Source organism: Sphaeramia orbicularis, chromosome 7 (assembly GCF_902148855.1).
Source record: "Sphaeramia orbicularis chromosome 7, fSphaOr1.1, whole genome shotgun sequence".
NCBI classification, from domain to species: domain Eukaryota; kingdom Metazoa; phylum Chordata; class Actinopteri; order Kurtiformes; family Apogonidae; genus Sphaeramia; species Sphaeramia orbicularis.
Window position 1 is genome coordinate 34,224,327 of NC_043963.1, and position 23,485 is coordinate 34,247,811.

At 39.0% G+C, this 23,485-nt stretch overlaps 4 protein-coding genes and 1 non-coding gene across 7 annotated transcripts in view; 1 reads left to right on the forward strand and 4 right to left on the reverse strand.

Moving 5' to 3' along the window:
• LOC115422925 (hemicentin-1) overlaps positions 1 to 6,467 on the forward strand; it is an 18,224-nt gene extending 11,757 nt beyond the window's left edge. For 2 of the 3 annotated variants that reach the window (XM_030139553.1, XM_030139554.1), the window contains 12 exons: positions 1 to 188; positions 680 to 973; positions 1,189 to 1,461; positions 1,607 to 1,876; positions 1,996 to 2,289; positions 3,376 to 3,487; positions 3,911 to 4,068; positions 4,165 to 4,266; positions 4,611 to 4,679; positions 5,269 to 5,328; positions 5,469 to 5,528; positions 6,175 to 6,467. The exon at positions 1 to 188 is cut by the window's left edge and continues 82 nt beyond it. In XM_030139553.1, coding sequence (XP_029995413.1) covers positions 1 to 188; positions 680 to 973; positions 1,189 to 1,461; positions 1,607 to 1,876; positions 1,996 to 2,289; positions 3,376 to 3,487; positions 3,911 to 4,068; positions 4,165 to 4,266; positions 4,611 to 4,679; positions 5,269 to 5,328; positions 5,469 to 5,528; positions 6,175 to 6,239 — 1,945 coding nt within the window. In that variant the 3' untranslated portion in view covers positions 6,240 to 6,467. The remainder of the gene's footprint in view (positions 189 to 679; positions 974 to 1,188; positions 1,462 to 1,606; positions 1,877 to 1,995; positions 2,290 to 3,375; positions 3,488 to 3,910; positions 4,069 to 4,164; positions 4,267 to 4,610; positions 4,680 to 5,268; positions 5,329 to 5,468; positions 5,529 to 6,174) is intronic. The other variant, XM_030139555.1, reaches the window with a different exon arrangement.
• Positions 6,468 to 6,917: 450 nt separating this feature from the next.
• apobec2b (apolipoprotein B mRNA editing enzyme, catalytic polypeptide-like 2b) lies at positions 6,918 to 10,207 on the reverse strand. The gene is made up of 4 exons (XM_030139560.1): positions 9,832 to 10,207; positions 8,865 to 9,045; positions 7,277 to 7,626; positions 6,918 to 7,190 (listed from the first exon to the last, which is right to left on the reverse strand). Exons 1-3 carry the CDS (start codon positions 10,113 to 10,115, stop codon positions 7,279 to 7,281), a joined length of 813 nt encoding a protein of 270 aa, XP_029995420.1. The 5' UTR covers positions 10,116 to 10,207; the 3' UTR covers positions 6,918 to 7,190; positions 7,277 to 7,278.
• Positions 10,208 to 12,605: 2,398 nt separating this feature from the next.
• Positions 12,606 to 18,317, reverse strand: LOC115422940 (zinc finger BED domain-containing protein 4). The gene is made up of 5 exons (XM_030139577.1): positions 17,647 to 18,317; positions 15,977 to 16,225; positions 15,629 to 15,888; positions 14,939 to 15,539; positions 12,606 to 14,081 (listed from the first exon to the last, which is right to left on the reverse strand). Exons 1-5 carry the CDS (start codon positions 17,794 to 17,796, stop codon positions 13,239 to 13,241), a joined length of 2,103 nt encoding a protein of 700 aa, XP_029995437.1. The 5' UTR covers positions 17,797 to 18,317; the 3' UTR covers positions 12,606 to 13,238.
• Positions 18,318 to 18,439: 122 nt separating this feature from the next.
• Positions 18,440 to 21,582, reverse strand: vma22 (vacuolar ATPase assembly factor VMA22). Its single transcript, XM_030139578.1, has 5 exons — positions 21,347 to 21,582; positions 20,845 to 20,948; positions 20,446 to 20,558; positions 20,161 to 20,352; positions 18,440 to 19,013 (listed from the first exon to the last, which is right to left on the reverse strand). The coding sequence occupies exons 1-5, from the start codon at positions 21,464 to 21,466 to the stop codon at positions 18,874 to 18,876; spliced, it is 669 nt and encodes a 222-aa protein (XP_029995438.1). The 5' UTR covers positions 21,467 to 21,582; the 3' UTR covers positions 18,440 to 18,873.
• A 311-nt stretch (positions 21,583 to 21,893) lies between these two features.
• trnae-uuc (transfer RNA glutamic acid (anticodon UUC)) lies at positions 21,894 to 21,965 on the reverse strand. Its single transcript has one exon. It is a non-coding gene; the product is annotated as a tRNA-Glu (tRNA).
• Between the last annotated feature and the right edge of the window lie 1,520 nt (positions 21,966 to 23,485).

A 23,485-nucleotide genomic window follows, 5' to 3' on the forward strand; every position in this document is an offset into this window, starting at 1 on the left:
GGTTGATATCTCATCTGGTTGGGAATATCTGTGGTACAAAGATGGAACTGAACTCCCTACCACTGGCAGAAACTTAACCATTAATGATGCAAAGTCATCTGACAGTGGTGTCTACAAGTGTAAGGCCAGAAGAAGTAAAACCATGTTTAATACAGAAGAAAGTGAACCTAAGGACTTAAACATATCAGGTGAGAGAAAGAACGTGTCATGTCATGTTTAATCTACAGTCGCTGAAAAAATTATAAGACCACCCTTGTTTTTTTTCAGTTTCTTGTTCATTTTAATGCCTGGTACAACTAAAGGTAGATTTATATGGACAAATATAATGATAACAACAAAAATAGCTCATAAGAGTTTAATTTCAGAGCTGATATTTAGCCATTTTCTGTGTTTTCTTGATAATAACCAAAATCACTGAAGTTCTTACGTCAATGGCTATGGCATTGTACTGCCAAAAACAGCACTTTTAGGTATTCCGTGTTTTCTTTTCTGTCTGTTTTAGTCACATGATACACACAAGAGTTAGTACTTGATTGCATAACCATTGTTTTTGATGACTTTTGATGGTCTAATAGTTTTTTCCACGACTGTACATCACGTAGATGCAATAACACCATTTTAATCTGACACATTGTGAAAAGTATGTGGCCTGGTGAATAATGCATTGGTTTTCCTTTAGAAATCCCTGTCCCATCTTTAACAAACCTGACTTCATGGTTGGACGTGTTCCCCACTGAGTCTGTGAGGTTGGGCTGTGGGATGGAAGCCGGGTCCTCTGACTGGACTTATACCTGGTACAAAGATGGTCAAGTGGTCCAGGCTGGTAATACTGTGTCTTTAGACGCAGATGGAGCTGTTCTCTCTATCAGCTCTGCTTCAGCATCACAGGCAGGGCGTTATCAATGCACAGGAAGATGTAAGGACAGGGCCGTCACCAGCAGTGAAAGTACTGGACTGACCCTCACCGTGTATGGTGAGTTTCTTTTTTTTTTTTTTTTTTTTTTTTTGCTATTTGAAAATTTTTTCTACTTTGTGTTTCCACTCATACTTAAATATTAAAAGATCAAATAAACATGTTTTTTGATGTTTAAGTAAAATCAAATTTTTTAAGGATCACTTATTTGGTTCATATTTTATATGAAGTATCATCTGAAATATTCATGTCAATATCATGTGTAAATGTTTCAGGTACAAAACCCAGAGTGGAGCTGGTACAGGATCCAGAGTACACGGTGATGTTCTCCGGAGAACGTGTTTCCTTTAGGTGTCACATTGATGTTTCGACTGGATGGGAGTTCGTTTGGTACAAAGATAACACGGATCTCGGCTCAAATGAAAACATGTATTCAGTCGACTCTGTTTCAACAACAGATAGTGGCTCATATACATGTAAAGCTAAAAGAGGCCAGGGTCCAGTCTTCTCCACAGACCCCAGTCAGACTAAACACATTGAAGTTAAAAGTAAGTTCATGCAGACCTCTTTATAAACAGGTCTGAATCAAAGTATTTTCTTGTAATATTTTGGCAGATACTTTCCAAAAGGTAACTAAAGCTGTTAATATAATGAAATCTTCACTAATCCATTTGTCCTGTTTTGTGTATTTAGAAGACAAGCCTAAGCCTGTGATGACTCAAGTGCCAAACTTTGACAAAGTGTACACTGGAGAGTCCCTGACCTTCATATGTACGGTTGATATCTCATCTGGTTGGGAATATCTGTGGTACAAAGATGGAACTGAACTCCCTACCACTGGCAGAAACTTGACCATTAATGATGCAAAGTCCTCTGACAGTGGTGTCTACAAGTGTAAGGCCAGAAGAAGTAAAACCATGTTTAATACAGAAGAGAGCGAACCTAAGGACTTAAACATATCAGGTGAGAGAAAGAACGTGTCATGTCATGTTTAATCTGCATCACTTAGATGTAATACCACAACTTTAATCTCATTGTGAAAAGTATGTGGCCTGGTGAATAATGCATTGGTTTTCCTTTAGAAATCCCTGTCCCATCTTTAACAAACCTGACTTCATGGTTGGACGTGTTCACTGATGAGACTGTGAGGTTGGGCTGTGGGATGGAGGCCGGTTCCTCTGACTGGACTTATACATGGTACAAAGATGGTCACATGATCCAGGCTGGTAATACTGTGTCTTTAGATACAGATGGAGCTGCTCTCTCTATCAGCTCTGCTTCAGGATCACATGTAGGACATTATCAATGCACAGGAAAACGTAAGGACAGGACCGTCACCAGCAGCAGAAGTACTGGACTGACCCTCACAGTGTCTGGTGAGTTTTGTTCTTTTTATTCTACACAAAAGGTCTGGCATCTAGATTTAAAAAAAAAAAAAAAAATCTTCTATATATTTTTTTAGTACAGAAATAACACATTTAAATTTTAATGCAACCATAAACAGTCTTTAGAACAGTTTTCATTTCACCAAAGATCAAAAAGCATCTCATAATAGGTTTATCACACTTTTATTCAAAGAGTGAATGGAAAGACAACAAATTAACCCTATCATGCATGACAACTACTATAATAAACTTTGTGGTAGTTTTCTTTTAAAGTACATATAATGTCTATTGAAACACACACTTATATATAGCTATATATAATATAAATAATATGTATATATAATGTTCAATCAGTTAAATCATAAAATCTTTGCTAAAATATTTTTTTACTAAAAAAACAAAAAACATAATTTGCATACAAGTGTAATTTAACCCTTACACAGTGTTAATTATGGTAGTTAAGTATAGTAGTAGTAATTTATTCATCCATTTAACAAAACATGACATACATACATTCGGTTTGGATTTCTATGTTAAACATGGGCGAAAAGGCGTAGGCTGAAGCAACAGCTTATTTATACCTACCCTATTTACAAGAAGGAAAGTTGCAGAAACAAAACAAGATTACACTATGGCACCGTTTTAAACAATAATACAGATAAAACAAATAATATAATCTAAGCAAAATCTTAGATTCATACTGAAAATTGTCTTACTTTATCCTAATATTTTATATTTATTGAATACCTTAGTTTTAAACATCCTTTTAAATGTTGTGACTGATGTGCATGGTTTTAATTATTTATCAAGGTTGTTCCATAGTTTGACTCCAATTACAGATATGCATTTGCCTTTGGTGTTGGTCCTTGCCTTTGATTTCTTGAACGTCCAGGTCCCCTTAAGGTTGTACCTGGACTCTGACTGAGAACAGCTCCTGTATGCAGGGTGGAAGTAGCATCTCACTCTGCATACTGTAATAATTATTGATTTAAAAAAAATAATGGACATGCTCCAAGTTATTTGAGAGTAGTACAACCTCTTTGAAAATGATGATCATCCTGATTGTGTTTGTTGCAGAGCGTCCTTCAGCGTCTATAATCCTGTTAACTGGTTGGTCAGAGGTCTTCTCCACTGAAAATCTGGTGCTCAAATGTGTGGTGGACAGCCAGGACCAGTGGAACTACACATGGTAACATACTTTATGAATAGTTTACAATTAAAAGTGTAAGTGTGAATAAAATTGTACTTGGTGGTTTTACAGTTAATCAAAACTCCAACTGAATCTAGTAAAAAAGTAACATTGTTAAAGCAAATAAAAATGAAAAGAAGACAAGTAAACTAAATCATCAGAACTAAAATGAAATAGAACTGCGCAGCATGGGGTCTTATCTTATCTTATTCTATTCTACATTTTTTTGCTTCTATCAGTAAGGGTTAACACATGAAAAAACAAAACCAGAACTAGTGGAGAGAAAAGTAAAAGTATTGATACAGTAACTAAAACTGAACTGATTTAAAACACAAACAGACTAAATAAAAATAATACCTAATCAATATTTCAGCTGTAGTAACTGATATTTTCGCATTCATTTCTCAAAAATACCACACACAGGTTCAAACAGGATGTGGAAATCTCCCCACCCTCCTCTGAAAGACATTCGGTCACACCCCAGAATGACCCAGACCAGAGCCTGTACGTCTGCCAGGGCATCCGCGACGGCAGACCGAACTACTCTAAGAAGAGCGACTCCTTTAAGACCAGCAACCTCTGTGAGAACGCCTGGGGTTTGGATGTTTGCAGCTCTAACTCTACAAATGTTCCATCTCACTTTAATTCTTTCTGTTTTCTTTTTTTTTTTACTTTAGTGCTGAAAAGAAGAGTTCTTCTGTCCATCTCTGGATGTCTCTTCTTCGGCCTGGTGGCTGTTTTTATTGGCTGCATTGTCCTCAGAGTCACACGCAAACCAGGTGTCATTTCTTTTGCATACTAAGGCTTTCTTTAATGAAGGGATTGTCTTGAAAATGGGAATGTAACATATCAACACTGTCCATCATATGCATTATATATAACCTTTATTTGATCTGGATACTGAGGTGAAGGCTTCTTTTGCAATATTGTGAAAAATAATGATCATAAAAACAGTTGATTCAACAGAAAACCTTACAAATAAAACTCTAATGTCATTAAAGTCAGAACAAGGATAATCAGTGGTGACAAAAATAAAACAATAATATAGTATAATATAATAGCTGTGTCTTTTATGGCAGCGAAGTGACCTATAATCTTCTAACCCTATGACCTAATTTTGTAGCTGAAGATCTAGAGAAACAAGAAGAGACCAATCTGTTCCTCACCATGGCTGAACTAAAGGAACGTGGCGGTAAGTTACCAACCCCCACAGATTATAGTTTCAGTAGCCATTTCCTCATATTCTGCTTTAATACTTATTCTTTTCTAACCTATTTCTAAATGTACCGTTTGTGAAACTAACTACTGTTGAAGGAAATCTCAAAACCTGGTTCAAAGTTTGCTGCAATGAGTGTAGCTTTATTTAGTGTTCTGGAGCAAGGTGAGAGTACTGATGCAGACAGTCTGTTTCGGTAGTCTGACCCCAAATCTACGTTTTCAGATGGTATTTATACAGTTACTTCAAAGCAGTGAACAGAAAACTACAGACAAACAAAGAAATAAAGAAAAAGGGGGTTGCATTCCAGCGAAGGGGGGAAAGATTCACACCCAGGGGGAGGGACGGTAAGTCTCTCAGACCTGGTGGAGGCATCTTAACATATTATCAAAACATCAGTGGTCAGTGCTAAACAGGTTAAGTCGGCAGGGAACAACAACAGAAGGGTGTCCTCTGTGCTCTCAGACCAGGACACATATTTTCTTCCTCACTACTAATATGTGTAAGTTGTGTTCACTGATGTTTGTTAGTTGCCATCATCTCTGTTGTTTCCTCTGTTCTGCAGATGCACCATGTCCACTGGTTGAATACATCACTGATGCAGATATGAAGGACTTGTCAAAAGGTAAAAACAAACACACACACACACACACACAAAAACTCGGCAGATATAAAGTGCAGTTACTATGTATGTTTTCTCATTATTTCCTTGGTGAAGCCACAGACTGTTTATCGTCTTTTGTATTTTTTATAATTTACCTGCAGAACCAGAGGAAAATGGTACAATTTGCAGTGAATCAACCCCGCTGCCCACAGTGGATGAAGGTAACACAAAGGCAATTGTACTCTGCAAAACTGCATTACCTTCTTTATGACAATAGCAGATTTAACCCCTTAAAACCCAAGCAGCCACTGGCAACCAAAAGCATCAACTGTAAACTGTTTAGTCCTGTTGATCCATTAATCCGATCAATACATGTAAATAATTTAGGTAAAATGCAGTTTGTCATCTTTTCATGGTCATCAGATATGACCCATTTGAACGTTCAGAGGCTCCATAGTGAATGTGAAAATATCGTCATCTTCTACAACATTGATTCATCAGTAAAACCCATGAAGTTTGATAAGTGATAGTGGATGGAGACACTTGGATTATGTTCAATTAATGATATATTTTACAGAGAAAGTCGCATTTTCATCAGTTTTCTCTGTTTCTGATATAATAACTTCTGAATTTATTTTGAGCTTTTATGAACATCTACATGATTCTTGAAGTAAATATAGGAAAATACATGATTTATTCTAAAAAATCTCCAAATAAAGAAGATAATATTACAATAAATGGTGATAAATCACTCAAGACAGGTTAAATGGAGAGAAAAATTAATGTGGGAACTGCCACAAAAAAGTAGCACTGAGTCTTTATGGGTTAATTATTAATTTATTTTTCTACTTCTCCTTTTTTTCCTAGCTGGGCCATCTGAGAGCAATGACACAACAGAAAGCAACGGAGGGATGGTTTCCTTTAAACAATGACTTGCTGAAAATGTTGCATCAAGTCATCAAACAGTACATAAGATAAAACGTCCATTCACTTTGGTAGTAATACGAAGATTTCATACTAATTCTGCACAGAGTATGAGAAAAATAACTTGATGTTGCTTTATCACTAGGGAGGCAAATAAATATGCCAACAGAGGAAATGCCATGTTGTAGCCACTTTGAAAAAAAAAAAAAAAAAAAAAGCATCAGGGCTCCAGGGGCTTCAGCTTGTCCACACATTGTCGGATTTCAGCTTATTTTTACTTCACAGGCGTCAGATATCAGATGTCCTATATAAATACATTTTTAGGTTAGCTGGAACAGATTTGGGTTCAGTTCTGACTTCGAAAAATGTCTGAACAAGTGCAAATTAGTGATGAAAAGTTGAATGTTTACAAAAATAACTGGACCAAAAGTTAAATGTACAGACTGACTGATGCTGTCAGAAAACTGTACTGTTAATGTTGCACTGAACAGTTCCTGGATGTTAGTAGTGTTGAAATACGCTTATCTTTATTCATATTATTGTTGAGTGTGACAGGTATCATTAAAATATAAAACAATATTTATGTGATAAGTCACAAGTCATATTTTGTATATTGAGATCTTTGTACATGCTGTAAATATGTGATCTTCAATCAAAGTTTCAGTTCTTAAAACAGACACCAGATGTCAGCAGATATGTTAGCCATGTTCAATTTATGCCGAAAACAGTTCAGCAGTGTTTATTGTTGCTTTATTTTTGTAAAGAAAACCAGGTACTGTATTTTATACTATATTTAAATGAATGATGCTATAAAATGTCATCAAAGCATACTGTATCTTTCTATGATAAATAAAAAAAATAAAATGCTACCATGAATATTTCAACAAATTCATCTGCAGATGTGGTTGGAACAAACATGTAAAGAGTAGTTCAGTCGCTGAGGAGGTCTTCTCCACAATCTGAAACAGAAATATGAAACAAGCAAACGAGTATAAGTATTTAGAAAAAGATATCAACATAACTCATCTTGATTTATAGGACTCACATCTACTTGAGGATATCAGCCAGTTTCTCCATATAGTACTCATAGTTTTCCTGACAATCCTCCCAAGGTGTGAAAGTCTGGTCTTCCTTGTCCACGTACGTCTCCCAAACATGCTGGAAGTCAGCTGGCTTCATCATCCGCAGTTTACAGCCAGCGCTCACCAGAGCTTTGAGCCCTTCCACTATCTCTGGCTGCTCCCACTCAAAGAGCCGAGAGCAGAATATGCAGAGACGAAGCTTTTTGCGCTGGCGGAGGATGTTGGCCAATTTGGCAGCACAAGCAACACAAGGACTGGAGGATACGTACCATGTGACATCGTACTCCTGGGAAGAGTTGGAATTAGGGAGCACCTGGAAAGGTAATAACGGGGTTTGATGAAGAAACAGAGAGGAGGGAGTGCATTTAAGCATTTATGGGCAAGTGACTATTTTTGGTCATTTCCACATACATTTCAAGACAGTGGCAGCAACAGTTACAGTGAGGACAGTGAGGAAACAATGTCAGGTCTGATGTGGTCTACAGGGTCTGTAAGGTCCACCTCTGCATAAACAGTGAGTGGACCTGCTTTGTTAGGTACTATGAAGTAATGGTACTAATTAGGGCTGTCAAAATTTACGCAGATTAATCCATCATCATGATTAATCTGACTGAAAATTTTAACGCAATTAATCTATCTGCAGCACAGAATGAGTCTGAAAGTCTCTGCTAACGCATTTTGGGCAGTTTGTCCAAGTAGAGTTACTGTCGTGCATGTGCAAATGGGCAGTTGATCCGGTAGTGACAGGCAGCAGAACCGATCAATAAAGATGGAAGACCCTAAACGGCATGACAGCCCTCTCAATGGGAAATTTGAGTACAAAAAAAGCAAGACGGAACAGTCGACCAACAAAAAGTATTATGCACACTCTGTAGGAAGGAGTTTTCTTTTCACCGAAGCACTTCTGTCTTCAAATACCACATTAACACGAAGCATACGTTAGCCTGGGATTCTGCTAGCACTTCGGCTAACGCATCACCCAGGTTGTGTATATATATTCTCTTCTTTCTTGAGCCTGTTTGCTCATGTGAAATGAAACGCAATTAATATAGATTAAAAATGAATGATATTTAATCGTGATTAATCGAAATTAATCCACAGCAACCCTGTGATTAATCTGATTAAAAATTTTAATCATTTGACAGTACTAGTACTAATGTGAGTAATGATGTTCAAAGGGATCATGTGTAATGTTCTAAAAGTGATGTTCTAATGTTCTAAAATACATGTTCCTTTTACCTTATATGTGTTTTCCTGGATTTTTTACATTTATTTCATGTTTTTTTTTTTTTTTTTGCCACTTATGGGTAAGGAACTGAATATGGTAACTTCACTGACCTTGATTTTCTACATGAAAATTTTTCGAAAGATTTCACAAAAGTAATAATGTCTTGTTAGGTCCTCTAATAACACACTAAGGTTGAAATGTTAATTTTCAGAGTATTTCTATGAGTGCCCTGTAAAAGGTTAAGTAAACAGTGATTAGTCCGTCCCTTGGGTTCACATATGTGTAGGATAATGGTTACAACAGCTGATATGAGTGTGCATTACCTGCTGAAAGAAGGCCTCCTCAGCGTGTGCGGTGGCATGTTCATCCTCCATATAACCTTTCAGAGGCTCTGTGCTGCCTCCTGCTGTATCCACTCTGAAACACAGTAGGGTCTTGTTCCTCCCTGATGAATACTCCACATTCCTGAACTGAAACTTGAAGTAGAACAGGCTCATCTGTTCCCTGGTGGAGGATGAAAGTGACATTTTCCATAAATCTAATATTAAGCTGCATCTTTTCTTTTCAATAAATACCAAATGACAACTCTTACCTATCATTAATGTGGAATTTTTTTTAGTACAATGGTTACATCAGTGTGACAGAAAAAAAACCCAAACAATCAGTTGATGTATCTGTTAACAGAGCCTTCATCTGTCACCTTTGATGCATGATGGAAATGCCAATCCAACTGAGATGGCATTCATTTCCTCATATAACGCTGTGAGCATGAGTCACTCACTTTGTGATGAATTTGTCAACCATCCAGATACATCAACCATCCCAGACACAATAAAAAGGACAAATAAAAGAAGTGAAGATGGTGCGTCCTTGATATAAACCACAGTGACAGAGTTTAGAGAATATCAATGAAGCTCTGTGTTTGAGATTCCACGTATATTTTTGGCTTTCAGACCATCCCATAATCTATGAACAGACAGGCACAAATAGATGTCTCATATCATTTTCTATTTTTTTTTTTTTTATTATCAAACAACTAATAATCAAAGGACAGATAGTGGAGAACAGATGCTATATGGAGTGATATATCAGGGCCAGTGTGTGTTGATTCTGTGACTCATCCCTATTCTTACCAGTGTTAGTACAGATGGCAGGTGCGAGTCATTAGTATTTCCTCTGTGAAATCAAGTATGCATTGGGAATAGGATGAAATACAGAAAAAACAAATGATTAAACAGCCAGTAAATGCGAAATCCTGAGTTCTATCTGTTGTTTTTTAATCTTACCCACCCTCTGATGATCTCAAACGGTGGCAGTTCTATGGGCTGAAACTCTCCATTCTCCTCACTGTTCTTTGCCTCTCCTCCAGCGGCTTCTCCACCTTCCCCATTCCTCTTCCCTTCATCTGTCTTGGGTGGCTCTGGGGCCTTCTCTGTCTTTTTCACAACTTTGTCAGGCTTTTTCACCGCTTTCTCCTTTACTTTCTCCTTCTCTTTGTCCTTCTCGTCACTGGCTTTGTTTTCCGCTTTCTTCTCTTTCCTTTTGACGCCGAAGCGGCTGTTTCTGTCAGCCATGACTTTCTGCGACTGTGTGAGAGTGTCAGATAAAGAGAGAGGGGGAAAGAGAGGGTGAGGGTGAGGCTAAGTGGAGTGATAACCCTAGTGCATTTACAGAAATAGACCCTATTGTGTTCTATAGTTGGAGTCAAAACATGTGCATGACTGACCGGGGCAGGGATATGTGACTCAGTTAAATCTCAACCCCTCTTTCCATGCTCGGCCTATCAAAAGGCCAATGCAGAACTCAGAGGGCCCATGTGTTGCGTGATGAAGAGGGTCTCTTCCAAACTTTATAGAGCAACTAAATTAAGAAAGGAAACTTTAGTGTCCAACAAACTGTACAAACAAAATCACTGATACTGTTTCTCTTCAATCCATCAGGGTTTATGAATGTCAACAAGCCAGCAACAGGCAGGTTATTAATAACGATGCTTGGGTCTGTGTGTGTCTGTGTGTCAGGGTAACCAGGGCTCCCTTGATACCGAACACCACTTTTGTTAGTGCCAGCTCCAATGCCCCAGAAGTACACAGAGGCCAGCTAAAGAGCTTCCCAAATAGGGGAAGTTGCAAACAAATGAGAAGAGTATTTGTCTCCATGCTATGAATAAGAGTGTAGTGTGGCCCAGTGTGCAGGTGCCCGTGAACAATCAATCTATGAAATCACCCTGCATCAATATGGCCCTCTGCTGAGGCCATTGTGTGGGGGAGGGAAAAATTGGTTTTGTAAGAGTGTGTGTACTTGTGTGTGCATGTGTGTCTATGTACAGACAGAAAATGGCTTTCTGCACTGCAGATGTAATAACTTGAGGCATAAGAGAGAGGGCGGGAGGGAGGGGGCAGTTCAATTACAATTTCCTCCCCTCCCTCAGTCTCACTCTGCCACGTAATTCATTTCAGAGGCAATTACCAATAGGACCACAGCCCGGTCTGCTCGTCTAACTCAAATGGATGAGCTGTCACAGCCGGGGGATGGAGAGAGAGAGGAAGAGAGAGAGGCTTCCAGCTGCCCCACACACTCACAAACAACAACACATCCACTGGAATGAACAAAAACACACTTTTCAAAGATAAACACGCTAGCACATTCACAATGATATCAAGCAGAACATCTAAATCCACAGAGACATCCTGGGGTGATAATCATTAAGATCACAGCAATCTTTGATAATTATGATCTATGAGGGAAATCTCATTGTGTCTCAGACAGATTACAGCACTTCTTCTGAAGTGGTTTTCATCAACAACAAAAACAGCAACACTGAGATGTAAGCTGTACTGCAGTTGGTGAAAATGAGACGTTATCCTCATGACAGTTATTATAATCAGATATATTGCAATTGTTCGCAGCCAGTCATTTTATAATTGATTGATGTCATTGTCTCACTGATTCATATTCATAACAAAACACTTAACAAAGCAGTTTATACCTTCAGATTTAGGATAAAAGAACTTCAGTATTAGAAGTACCTACAGTTTCAAGATTTTACAGTATTTAACTTCTGGAATTTGCAGTACATGGGGAGAAGGTTTTGGGAGTGTTGAGGCTTTGTGGGGAAAATATAGTGTAGTATGTGAGAGCTGCCTGCTGACTCAAATTTAACTGTAATGGAATTATTTGCCTCCCCGTTGGCCCAGCCCGGAGTGATATAAAAACAAACACACAGCAGCATTACCGGTTTCTCATTCGATGTAACGTCCTGCACAGTGGTTTCAACATTTCAGTGAGGCCAGACAAGGCAAAGGCTTCTGGTGTGCCTCATAAACACATCCACCGAAAGGTTTGTGGGCCACAGGCAGGGTCAAACCCATTTCAATTAATTTAAAGTTCAGAAGTAGAATTGGACATTAAATGAAAAAGGAAAAATTACTGATAATGAAAATGAAATGCAAGTGACCTCCAGCTTGACAGGGCACTGTGGAATTTCTAAGGACTAGCAGAGGAAAATGTAAATGAGTTAGCGTAAAAAAAGTGCTGTAAGTTTCCAGTGCTGCACCGCAACTCAAAAAAATAAATAAATTCAGAAAAACACATGGTAACATACAAAATATGAGGAAAAAAAGCTTCATCATTATGACAGCATATGCTCAGCATACAGCAATGGAAAATAATAAAAAGAGACAACATGACCTAACAAAGAAACAGAGTGCAAACACGCAAATACAAACACCTCAACTTAATTTAGAAATCAACTGATATGGACTATCTTTAGTTTAGAAAAACAGTGTTGTATACACTGAATGTGCACACAACCTTAAGAGGTTCTGTACTTGCCGGTGTTTAGTCTCATCTGTATTTGCAGCATGTTGTGTTAAGCTGAGTGTGTGTTGTCAGTTCATTTAAATCTGTTCTTTGTTTGCCTGGGCATTTTCCATCTACATGTGCTGCAAACAACCGAGCTCTCTGCGCCACCATAGACTCCTTCTCCAGGAGCAGAAAATGCTGTCTGAAGTTCACACTTGCTTGACTGAACCCACATTTGCAAACGTCACACACTTCTCACACTGAAAAGTGAAACTTATTTATTATGATGTGTCAGTGATGAGGCATACATACAGAGAGAAAAAGAATGTGATTGATGCACTGTTATGCTGTTTAGAGGCCAGGTTTACATTTTTCAATCAGTCAACTCTATTAAACGAATAAATCACAACGTTTAAGGTTATCATATATCAGTGAAATGAAATCATATGCTACAGTTTGCAGTAAGTGACCATTTGTTTACTGTTGGTATGCCCATGGGATAAATGTTGGCAGAGACACAAAATGTCTTTGAGGAAGGGAGGACAGAGTGTGGGGGCTTGTGGTCTTGTGGTTGTCTGAGACCCTGATCAGGAAAAATAATGTCAAAGTGAATGTTTTAGTATTGATCTGCTTGCAGTCTCCTTGGTCCACAGCATGTCAGTATGCAGGCTACATGGGAAACAGTCAACAATCCACACCTACTGTACTCTGAAAAAACATTTGAAATATAAAACTGGGCCTCAGCTGTGAACTTTGGGTAAATCTTTCCATTTCAGTGATTGATGCTCAGTATGAGGGCTAGATTATGTTGCACGCTTAGCTTTATTTAAGAGGTTAGTATCCAAGAATCAATGTTCTGTAAGTATAAAGCTTTCTGCTATCAAACTTCTGCCCACTTAAGTCCACAATAATCTGTAGTTAGCTTTGAGGTAGATTAGTGTTTCCAGGTTCTTTGGTAAGATGCGGCCTCTCTCTGGTCGCAGACAGCAACCAGCTGTAGTGAAAATTCTCTCGACCACAGTGCCACAGGCAGGTATGGTGAACGCTCTCTTGGCCATCTGAGCAAGTTGAGGAAAGTCAATTGCCTTACGGCGCCAGTAATGCAACGCCTCCTCGTCTGTGGGTTCCTCGCGAAGGTACACAGCCAGCTCCTGCTCTAGGCTCTTGGCCTGTGTCATGGGTCTCTGTTTGATGAAGGAGAACAACTTGCAGGGTCGTGAAAGTGAGGAAACTGGAGATGGAGCTGGAGCAGGAGGAGTATGGGATTGGGGATGAAGGTCTGTGTTGGGGTCCAACGGGCTGGAGGATGAGGAATGTTTGGTTAACTCCTCTATGACAACTTGTCTGTGCCAGTCAGGGTTGCTACTCCATGTCAGCTTGAACTGGGGGTCCAGGGTGGTAGCAGTGATGTAGAGGGGGTCCTCCAGGATAGGGGCCAGAAGACGCTCCACAGCTTGGCTGAGGCCCACCAGGAGGGTGGGGCAATGGGCAACTGAGGTCTCAGAGAGATGCTTCCGCAGACCCAAAACACACGGCATAGCAAGACTGATGGACACATGTCTGTCTGCCTGCGTGTCTGCCGGTCTGTCCCCATGCACCATGTCCCAGGCCTCAGTGAAGGGCTCCAGGGTGTCGGTGACCTCCCTCAGCAGGGCTCTCTCTGAACTACCTAGTGCTAGTTCTCCTGGGCCACTCATCTCCTCCAAGAACTCCACTGAATCCACCAGTCGCCGAAGTATCTGCAGATGGAAGAATTAAAACAACACTGAATGAACATGCTTATAACAATAAATATGCAAATTACAATGTCCCTAGAGAGAATGTCAGGATTAAGTCACATAATAGGACCAACAACATAAAGAGCATGCTAATGTAATTCAAGATGCATACAATAGTATTATTATTATTTTAACATACTGTTTTCTATTCAATTTAAAGGCTTTTACACTGACTGTGAGGACCATCATCACCCTCCTTTCTTTGCTGACCTCACTTCTGGACGTGGGTGTGAGTACGACTTATAAAGATTAAAGGCAAAATCTGAAATCTGAGGTATTAGTGGATATATGTATAAACTGCTCTGGAATAAAAATTAAGAGACCCTTCCTGATTTCCAAATATGAGTCTCCTTTAAACCTGGAATATGATCAAGAGGAAGATGGATGGTCACAAGCCATCAAACAAACCGAGCTGTTTGTATTTCTGCGCCAGTAGAGGCAAAAAGCAATGTGAAAGACTGGTGGAGAGGATCACCAGATGCCTGAAAGCTGTGACTGAAAATCGCTTATCCCTCCGAACATTATTATGTTATTAAAAAATAACGTATGCACTCTGCAGTTTCAGGGTCTGAAAACACTTTTGCATTCATTGTTATTTTGACCAGATGTCATTTTCTCCAAATAAATGCTCGAAATGAAAATATTACTGTTGGGAAGCAGTACAGAATCTTGTCAGTAGTTTCTCCAAAAAAAAAAAAAGGTCATTTTATACAAAAAACATACAGTAAATAATCAAGCTTTTTGTCTCTTAATGTTTTTCCAGAACTGTACAATAACATCAGATCACGACCAAAGCCGGTGAAAGTCTTTTAACATACCTTAAGCTGTGCAGCCCAGTCTTTAACAGGATGGGGGATGTTTCCTGGTCCACCCACCATCATCCCTGGAGCATCAAACACCTGGCTGAGTTTCTCCGCTGGGACAGCAGACGTGATGTAGTTGTAGAAGCAGGCAGCTTTGGCCAGAGTGGAGGACAACTGTGGGCAGGAGCGCAGTCCTTCTCTGACACATTGTTCAAGAGAGCGAGAAAAACAGTCGATGCGACACACACCCAACCCCTGCTCCCACGAGTCCTCCCACTCTCCTTCATCTGCCCCGTCACCATGACCGTTCCGGATACCCTCCTCCAGAATGTGACCATTGTCCACCTCTTCATCATCGTCTTCGTCTTGCCCATTAGCAAGAGCGGGTGATACCAAGAAACCAGGAAGGCAACACGGCTTTACTGTTGTTGTAGCCAGGAGGGGGTCAGCGACAACGCGGAAGGCTCTTCCTGAAACACCGTGAGAGTGACATACTTCATCAAAATCTGAAAGAACTCGACTCCCAGAGGTCCCCCCAGGCAGAGGAAGGCACGCCAGAAGGGCTGAACGCATCTGCCAATCTGATGTCAGAAAATGACAGGTGACGCCAAGATACCTAGATAGTGACAAAGGAAAAAAGAAGATACATTAGTGAGGAAATGAAACCAAGTGCACATTGTGTTGTTTTTGATTAGACCTCCTTACCCTGAAGCGCTCCCAGCCACATCCCTCCAGACATCCAAGCTGAGACTGAGGGCGTGCGCTGAGGCTAGGGCTTGACGCGTTGCCAGCTGGGCCTGGTAAGCATAGGCTGGAAGGAGTTGGCTCTGGATGTAGTGCTGCGGCTCTGGACTATAACGTGGCTCAAGAAGCTGGAGTAGTTCTCTGAAGCCCTGATTGTCCACTATCGACACTGGCTGTAGATCACGGACGATCATCTTAGCTATAGCTTCAGAAATCAGAACCTGCAGAGACAAAAGATTCCATTGCGATATTTTCACAGTAACACCTCAATCATGTGTGACGCAATGAATGACAGACTGTAAGCCACACCTGACGGGGATCATGTCTGTCAAATTTAGTCACCGCTCCTCCTGAACCTCCTCCTACTCCTCCGTCAGGACTTCCAATTCCACCAACTCCTCCTCCTCCTCCTCCTGCTGCCACTCCAGTACTGATGGGAAGAGAGTAGCGGCTATTCCCTCCATTGGTGGTGAAAGTGTGTAGAGACCCAGAGGAGTAACCCTCTCGCTTCATATCCTTCCTTTTCACAAAGTCATCATACATAGCCTGGTGTTTACGCTGCACAGACAGAAAGGGGCATGACGTTATTATTGGTTGATAGTAGTATACTGCTCAGGTGTATACATCCTAAAAGGGGTGTAAGAAAATATCGCGATATTTCATTTCACAATACTGTGTCGATATTAAAAAGTACTGTATCGATCTTTTTAGATATTTATTCAAATGCAGATATTGTGGAGGTTCATTTTTGTTTTTCTTTTTTGTTTATGTTTTATTTATCTTTATTTAACACTCTTATATTGAATAATGTTAGTTCCTTTGTTGGGACTGAATTAAAACAATGTTCTGATGTTAGTTCTGAACTAATATAATATGAACATTTGAACAGGATCTTAAACTGTAATGTCTGTAAAACATCATTTGAGTTTTAACACAGGAAAATTTTGTGATATAGCATTAGATCCTGCTGTGATCAAATAAAAATGTGTTTAGTATTTGCGCAGATTTCTGGAGTAATTCAATTCTTCAAGGAAATAATAATTTAAAAAAAGAAACAAATAAAAAATTGCCTTTTTAACAGTATCGTGATATATCGTATCATGATCCTAGTATTGTGATTTGTATGGCGTCGCCAGATTTTTGCCGATTCACAGCCCTACATCCCAATAAGACTGTCTTAGCAGGAGTAGATCTGGAACAAGATCAGAGATTATTTCAGTGGTTCCCAACCTTTTTTGGCTCGTGACCCCATTTTAACATCACAAATCTCTGGCGACCCCAGACATTCAAAACAGAGCCTTTTTTTTTCTAAAATTAATTTGTTTTTGATAATGTAATAGTTTGCTATACTATGTTTCAAACAAAGGTTAATTTTAGACAACGTTTAGTCTACATAATACATATTATTATGGACGGAGGCAGAAAAGCCAGGTCTAGATTACCTTCACAAAGAGAGAATTTTATTTTCCTTGGTCAGGATATGTACAGTCTGTCCAACTTGGATTTACAAGGCTGACAATTAATACTGAACAAACAAGAACTCAAACTATGAATTATGAAAGAGCTGCAGCATCTGAAACCGACCACAATGAACATTTGAAAAATAAACAGTACCACAGTGCTTCAGTTTCAGCTTCACAGTTTGTCATGTCTTTTGTGTATTGGGATTGTCTCTCTCAACTCACCATATATTTTTTTAAGTAAGTTATTGGGTATTTTTTATCCATCACTAGAAATTTTAGGCAACCCCATTTGAATTCCAGGCGACCCCATGTGGGGTCCCGACCCCATGGTTGAAAAACACTGGGTTATTTCCACCTTGCATTGAAAGCAACAGACTGTATGTATATGTGGTCTGGTTTATTCATTAAAAGATGCTGGAAGATGATGCTGACAGAAATATAAGACACATCACAAGAATGGATAATTAGTGCCAAATATTATCAGAGGTAGTCATTTTTTTAAGAAATTATTTTTACCTTGAGATGCGTTACGAAGTTGGACGTGACACTCCGTTTCGCCTGGATCCTGGTGCCACAAGCCTTGCAGTTGGACTCAATTTTCCCATTTTCCCCTTCAAACACAATATTAAAGTAATCCAAAATAGACACCTTGGAAACTGACGCCATTGGGGCCAACAGTTTCTCTGCTCCGAAGTAAAAATCAACTTGCGATCAAGGACAATCTGAGTCTGAGGGATGGATCTAACCTCTCCTCTGATCATGAGCGCAGGCCGGCGTGTTTACTTCACTAATCCCTCATCACACATCCAAAAAACGCGGCTGCCGGTTGCGCAGACAAAAGAATATAGAAATCAAATCGGGAGTAAAGCGTCGCTTCCTTGTCCGAAATCGGCCACAATCCGGTTACGGAGGCTGCAGCTGCGGATGTCTGGAAACATCAATACTAGAACAGTCAGGCTACATCCGCTGTTTCTGCGCTCCCATCCGTCGGTCGGACGCAAGCGAAGGGGAGGCAGAGCGCGTTTTCATGGAGGCATGTAGGATCAATCTGTCTAGGAGAACTGGACCAGGAAGTACACACAATAAACGGGAGTTTCGTTTCCTATTTCGACTGTTCCCGGTGATATTCGGCAGCCTCCAGCCAAGATGCGCGGATCCGGGGGTGGTGGCGCTCGGTCAAATGTTTTCAATTACCGGGATGCTCATGTCTGAAGCATAGACGGAAGCTGTTTTACTCTGATGTAGCAATTCAATTCTAGTAATGTCGAAAAAGGTCAGATTACTATGGTGCAAACTAAATGAAAAACATATACTGCAAAAGCTATTTATTTTATAGGAACATGGTTTTAATTCAATCCTCTAACACACAATAATACAAAACACAAGAGCCACACACATTGCATAGTACATTTATCATAAGATTAAAGAAACATTTACAAGTTCTGATCATATTTAGATTAAATCTACAGCATTTAATTAAGCATGAGTAGCCTCAAAGCAGCACCCATCTCAAAGGGAACACAATTTAATCAGTCACAAAAACACAACTCAACCTAATCTGTTACAAATTAATCATCATGTGGGAGCTGCTGCAGCTGGGATCTTCACTTGAAAATCCACAAACGGGATTACTGTTGAGAGTTTGATGGCCCACAAAGCACAATCCGCTGACTTTTATCCCTCGCTCTCTGCAGGTGGAAGCTTCTCTCTTCATCATTTCCAGGCTTGACTCAACACTTCATTTCAGTGTACCACTGTGTCAGAAAGACACGGTGGGGCTGTCTCTTGAAGAAGTTGTTTCTCTTTCATGCTATGCTTTAGCTCCTGTCTGGTGTTTAAAACTGCAGTCTGAAGGGATGCAATCTCAGCAGACAGCTCTATTACTGTGATATGACAGACAAGAAAAAAAAAAAAAAAAAAAAAGATAATCAACAATATACTATGAATACACCAAGGACTGTGTTAGCAGTTCAAACCTCCACACAATATAAAAGATACCACTGACATTAAAAATTCAGTGTTGCTTATGACTGACACTTGTACAAAACAAAAATTACATTTGAATTATTTTAGAATAACACAAAAACATTGTATTATAACTGATTTATGTAACGATAGTGTTACCCACAGGGTTATCAAATTTTGCAGTGTTTTCTGGATTTGGTTCAATTTCTTGTACTTGCATATTATTCCTGTATTTTCCAACATGTTCTGTAATTGCAGGATGTTTTCCCACATTGCATCTTTCTGAATTGCATATTAGCTATAAAGTAGTAGATACTTTATCCATTGGCTTGAGTCTACAATTATTACAATGATCTATAACTTTACAACTGCAGTAAAACACCAAGATCAAACTTAAATTTGAGCTGCTAATTTTAAAATCCATGTAAATATTCAGGTCTCACAAACCTCTCAGTTTGTATCAAGCACTTTCTTGTTTTTTTTTCAGCTCCAAATCTATAGTCAGCAAAAATAATGTGGTAGTAATTTTTTATATAGGATCCAGTGAGTACTAGGTGATAATAAAACTACAGTTAAATACACAGAATGAACATTTGGTTGAAGAAAAAAAGATGAAAATGAGTGCAGATATTTTATGAAGTGAAAATATTTCATTCGGTTACTTTTTTTCAATTTGATTTCAGTAATAACCATATAGCAAATTATCCTTAGGGTTGCTTCGATGTTCAGTAAAAATCACCATGCAGTCCAGTGGAAAATAACCAACTGCTGAGACTTACACTGCACATACTAATAATGGAATTTTGCTGTGAATGTCAACAAAGTATTGAGGAAAATTTCAAGTCCAGCTGAACTCAATAAATATTTTAATGACTGTTTTCCCAGAAACTCTTTATGAACTAGGAAGGACAGGCTTGTTGTAATGGAATGACCATCCTCACTTAGCTGCATGTATTTGTTATATAGTTAAGTACTTTCTGAAAATAAAATCATGTAATCTTCAGCGACATTCTGCAAATATGTAGTCAGGATGAGTTCTTCATTTCAGAGCAGCTGAAATCATACCTTGCTTAAATGATGACTGTGCTTGTTTAAGAGACTGTGGAACCAGGATGCCAAACCATTTAAGTGGATCTTGCTGAGGATTCTGGTCGCTTTTTCTTGGTAGAGGACCTTCAGCAAGTTTTTCACTGACTTCTTTTCCATTACCGCCCTTTTCTGTGCTGTCTTTTTTAGGTTTGTTTCTTCTCCTGACACCTATGGAGTAAAATAGTTGACAGCATGTTTTTTAATGCTTTTCCAGTGTTATCAACAACATCTATTTAATCACCAAATAAATTACCAACTTACTTGTTTCTTGAGGTCCAATATCTTCTACTGGACTCACGTTAGTTCCAGACTCATTGCCACTTGTTTGTGTGACCTTTTCTGTGCAGAACTTTACCTCACCATTATCTAGTGTTCTGTAACACATAAATCAAATTTATCAATACAGAGAAAAGTAATGGCTATATCTAGCAGACAGTAATTCAACAAAAAACATAAATACACAAGTGGTGCCAGGCACAACAAACCCCGCCCCTCATGTATTGTAGCTTATTTTGGCATCGATCCGGCTGATATCATCATGTCTATGGTTTGCTGCCATAGTGTTAACAAACAGACAAACCCAACCAAAAACTTTTTAAACATTATTACCCTTGCCTCCCCTTCGGGGGGCGGGGTAATAATATCTAAGCAATTCCTCACCTAGCACTAACACAGACCAATGGCTCAATCTCACTGGCATACTGAAGGGTTGAGACTTGTTTGTTTCCCATGGAATATCGTGCCTTGGATATGGAAAACCATCCCTGAGAGGAAGAAAAAAATATCAGCTTTATATAATTGTGTAAAATGGAAGAGTGGCATAACAACAAAATAAAACATAGGCTACACTACATAAACAAGCAGTGAAGTAAAAGTACTAGAAGGTGGATTAAGCAGTCTGAAATCCAAAACACTACAATTACACATTATACAATGCCTCCAACACACAGTTCTGTTTGGATACTATGAGGAGTAAACATGAAACATTTTGCTTTTTTGGAATTGCTGGTTATTGATATTATTACCAATAAAATGAGTGTTTCAACTCTAATTCATTAGTTTTACATAAACACATTTTGGTGCAGAGGTTAGACCATACTTTTAAAGCTTACAAGCCTAAACCACGTATAGTCATGTGTTTGGGTGTCATCTCTGGAGGTACCTGCTCAATGAGAGAGTTGAGAGCGGCTCGTTTCTCCTCCAGTAACTCCAGCTGATCCATAAAACGTAGCAGCTTCTCATCCAGTTGCAGACAAGATTCCTCCATTTCTGACAAGCCCATATCAGCTATTTATTCTCACTCAAAGTCTTTTAGAAACAGTATTTAGCGTCGTTATTGCCACAACACAGACGGTCAATCCGAGCTTCCCGGCTTCCGTGTAACAGCATGTGACAAATCACGTGATTTACGTCATACGTAACCCAAACGCCAGACGGCGGTCGTTGTGAACAATTCACTGCAAATCACATTTTATTTAAGATCTGTATTTTGAAGTCTTCTGTATGTATGGAATTTAAAAATATCTGAATACTATTGTGGCAATGACACCTTTGTAGCAAGCCTATTATTCACTGTTTGAGTTAACGCCATGTAGTTACCTACATTTTCTTAATTTTAGTCCCCCAAAAGCTGTTTTAAGGTTTGATTAAATAGTCGCATATAAAAAGAATACGAGCAAACAACACACTGGCACGGTTAAAAGAAGTACTTCCCATACCGGGAGTCGAACCCGGGCCGCCTGGGTGAAAACCAGGAATCCTAACCGCTAGACCATATGGGACTGATACATGATGGCACGAACATGAAAAATAATATATTAAAATTTGTATGTTCAATTACAAAACAATCCTGTTCTTTTATTTATTTATTTATTTATTTATTTATTTAATTAATTAATTAATTAATTAATAATTAATATTAATTAATTCTAAAAGTAGTAAGATATTAAAATCGGCATCATGGACAGATCATTCCAGTTCCCACTCAAAAATCTAGTCAACATTACATCATGTTACTCTAGCCTTCTTTGCAACATTACTAGCTAACATTACCAGCACACACACACACACACACACACACACACACACACAGTCAGTCAAAAATAATGTATACACACATCAGGAAAAGAATAACTCGCATAATAGTGATGTGACATTCACGAACGAATCGAATCTTTTGAACGGCTCTTTGAAATGAACGATGGGAGCCGAGTCTTTGTAAAGAGCCGTTCCTTTTTTTTTTTTTTTTTTTTAAAGGGGGAGTGTTCTATTGCCTGTCAATTTAGCATCACTGTAAACCCTCTTTGTTTTCTTTTTTGCTAAGATTGTTTCTTTTTGTTCGGTTGTAGCAACATCCGGTGCATACATCTGCAGGCCAAAGTGTGCGCATTTTTTTCTATTTCTCATCACGGCATTCCTTTTCTTATTACCACATTTTATTTCTACTTTGAAGAGCAACCGTTTGAAGATATTTGTGCATTGTGCAGCTTTCTAGTAGTTACATATATTTATGTTCATGTTGCCGTAGTTACATACAATGTAATTCCAGTATTTGCCTAATGTCACCTCTCATGTCATGTATTTAGCCCACACATTTGAACTAACTATTCTTTTTTACGGACAGATAATATTTACTGCCGCGCCAATTAAACACCTTTAAAATGTAATGTCAATCATCACATGTAGCCTATTTAGTCATTAAAACATTGGTGTTTCAAAAGAATACAAAAAAACTTAAAAGAGCCAATCTTTTGAACGGCTCTTTTCAGTGAACGGCTCCCTTCAAAGAGCCAAAAGTCCCATCACTACTGCATAACGTTACCCAAGCAGTAGTGTGGAGGTCAAAGGTAACTTGTATTAATCTCGTGATGTCTGAATAAATTTGGCATTGAAATATTCATGCAAGTTTTTCTTTTCCTGATATGTGTATGTATTGTTTCAGCTGACTGCATTGTGGCTGGCTAACTACACTGCTCCTTGGCGCTCTAACTTAAAGACAGGCGGAGTTTGTAAAACATGAATATCAGTTTTAAGACTGTGAAGATCAGTCGTGCGTTGTATAAAGTTTGTCTGGTGTAGTACTCGCTTCTCAAAATGTTAAGAAACTATTCGGCTACACAATTACACCAGAAATATCCAAATGTACAAGGTACCGTACAACGCAAATGCTAATTAACAGCTAGCTTAAAATGTTGTACTGGTGTGTTGCTAGCTCTGCTCTGTACTCTGTCCGCTCAGCCTGTTTGGAAATGTGATTACATACAGAGAACATACAGCATGTAATCCCAGGTGGGCTTTCACA

Coding starts and splice junctions, on each gene's coding strand:
- apobec2b (XM_030139560.1), bottom strand. CDS start 10,115: ATGGCTGACAGAAACAGCCGCTTCGGCGTCAAAAGGAAAGAGAAGAAA. Junction 9,046..9,831: donor CCGTTTGAGATCATCAGAGG/GTGGGTAAGATT, acceptor ATCCTCCACCAG/GGAACAGATGAGCCTGTTCT. Junction 7,627..8,864: donor AGGAGGCCTTCTTTCAGCAG/GTAATGCACACT, acceptor TTACCTTTCCAG/GTGCTCCCTAATTCCAACTC.
- LOC115422940 (XM_030139577.1), bottom strand. CDS start 17,796: ATGGCGTCAGTTTCCAAGGTGTCTATTTTGGATTACTTTAATATTGTG. Junction 15,889..15,976: donor ACAGACATGATCCCCGTCAG/GTGTGGCTTACA, acceptor TTGTCTCTGCAG/GTTCTGATTTCTGAAGCTAT. Junction 14,082..14,938: donor ACTGGGCTGCACAGCTTAAG/GTATGTTAAAAG, acceptor TTCCATCTGCAG/ATACTTCGGCGACTGGTGGA.
- vma22 (XM_030139578.1), bottom strand. CDS start 21,466: ATGGGCTTGTCAGAAATGGAGGAATCTTGTCTGCAACTGGATGAGAAG. Junction 20,949..21,346: donor TCAACTCTCTCATTGAGCAG/GTACCTCCAGAG, acceptor TCTTCCTCTCAG/GGATGGTTTTCCATATCCAA. Junction 19,014..20,160: donor ACAGTCATCATTTAAGCAAG/GTATGATTTCAG, acceptor GTCATATCACAG/TAATAGAGCTGTCTGCTGAG.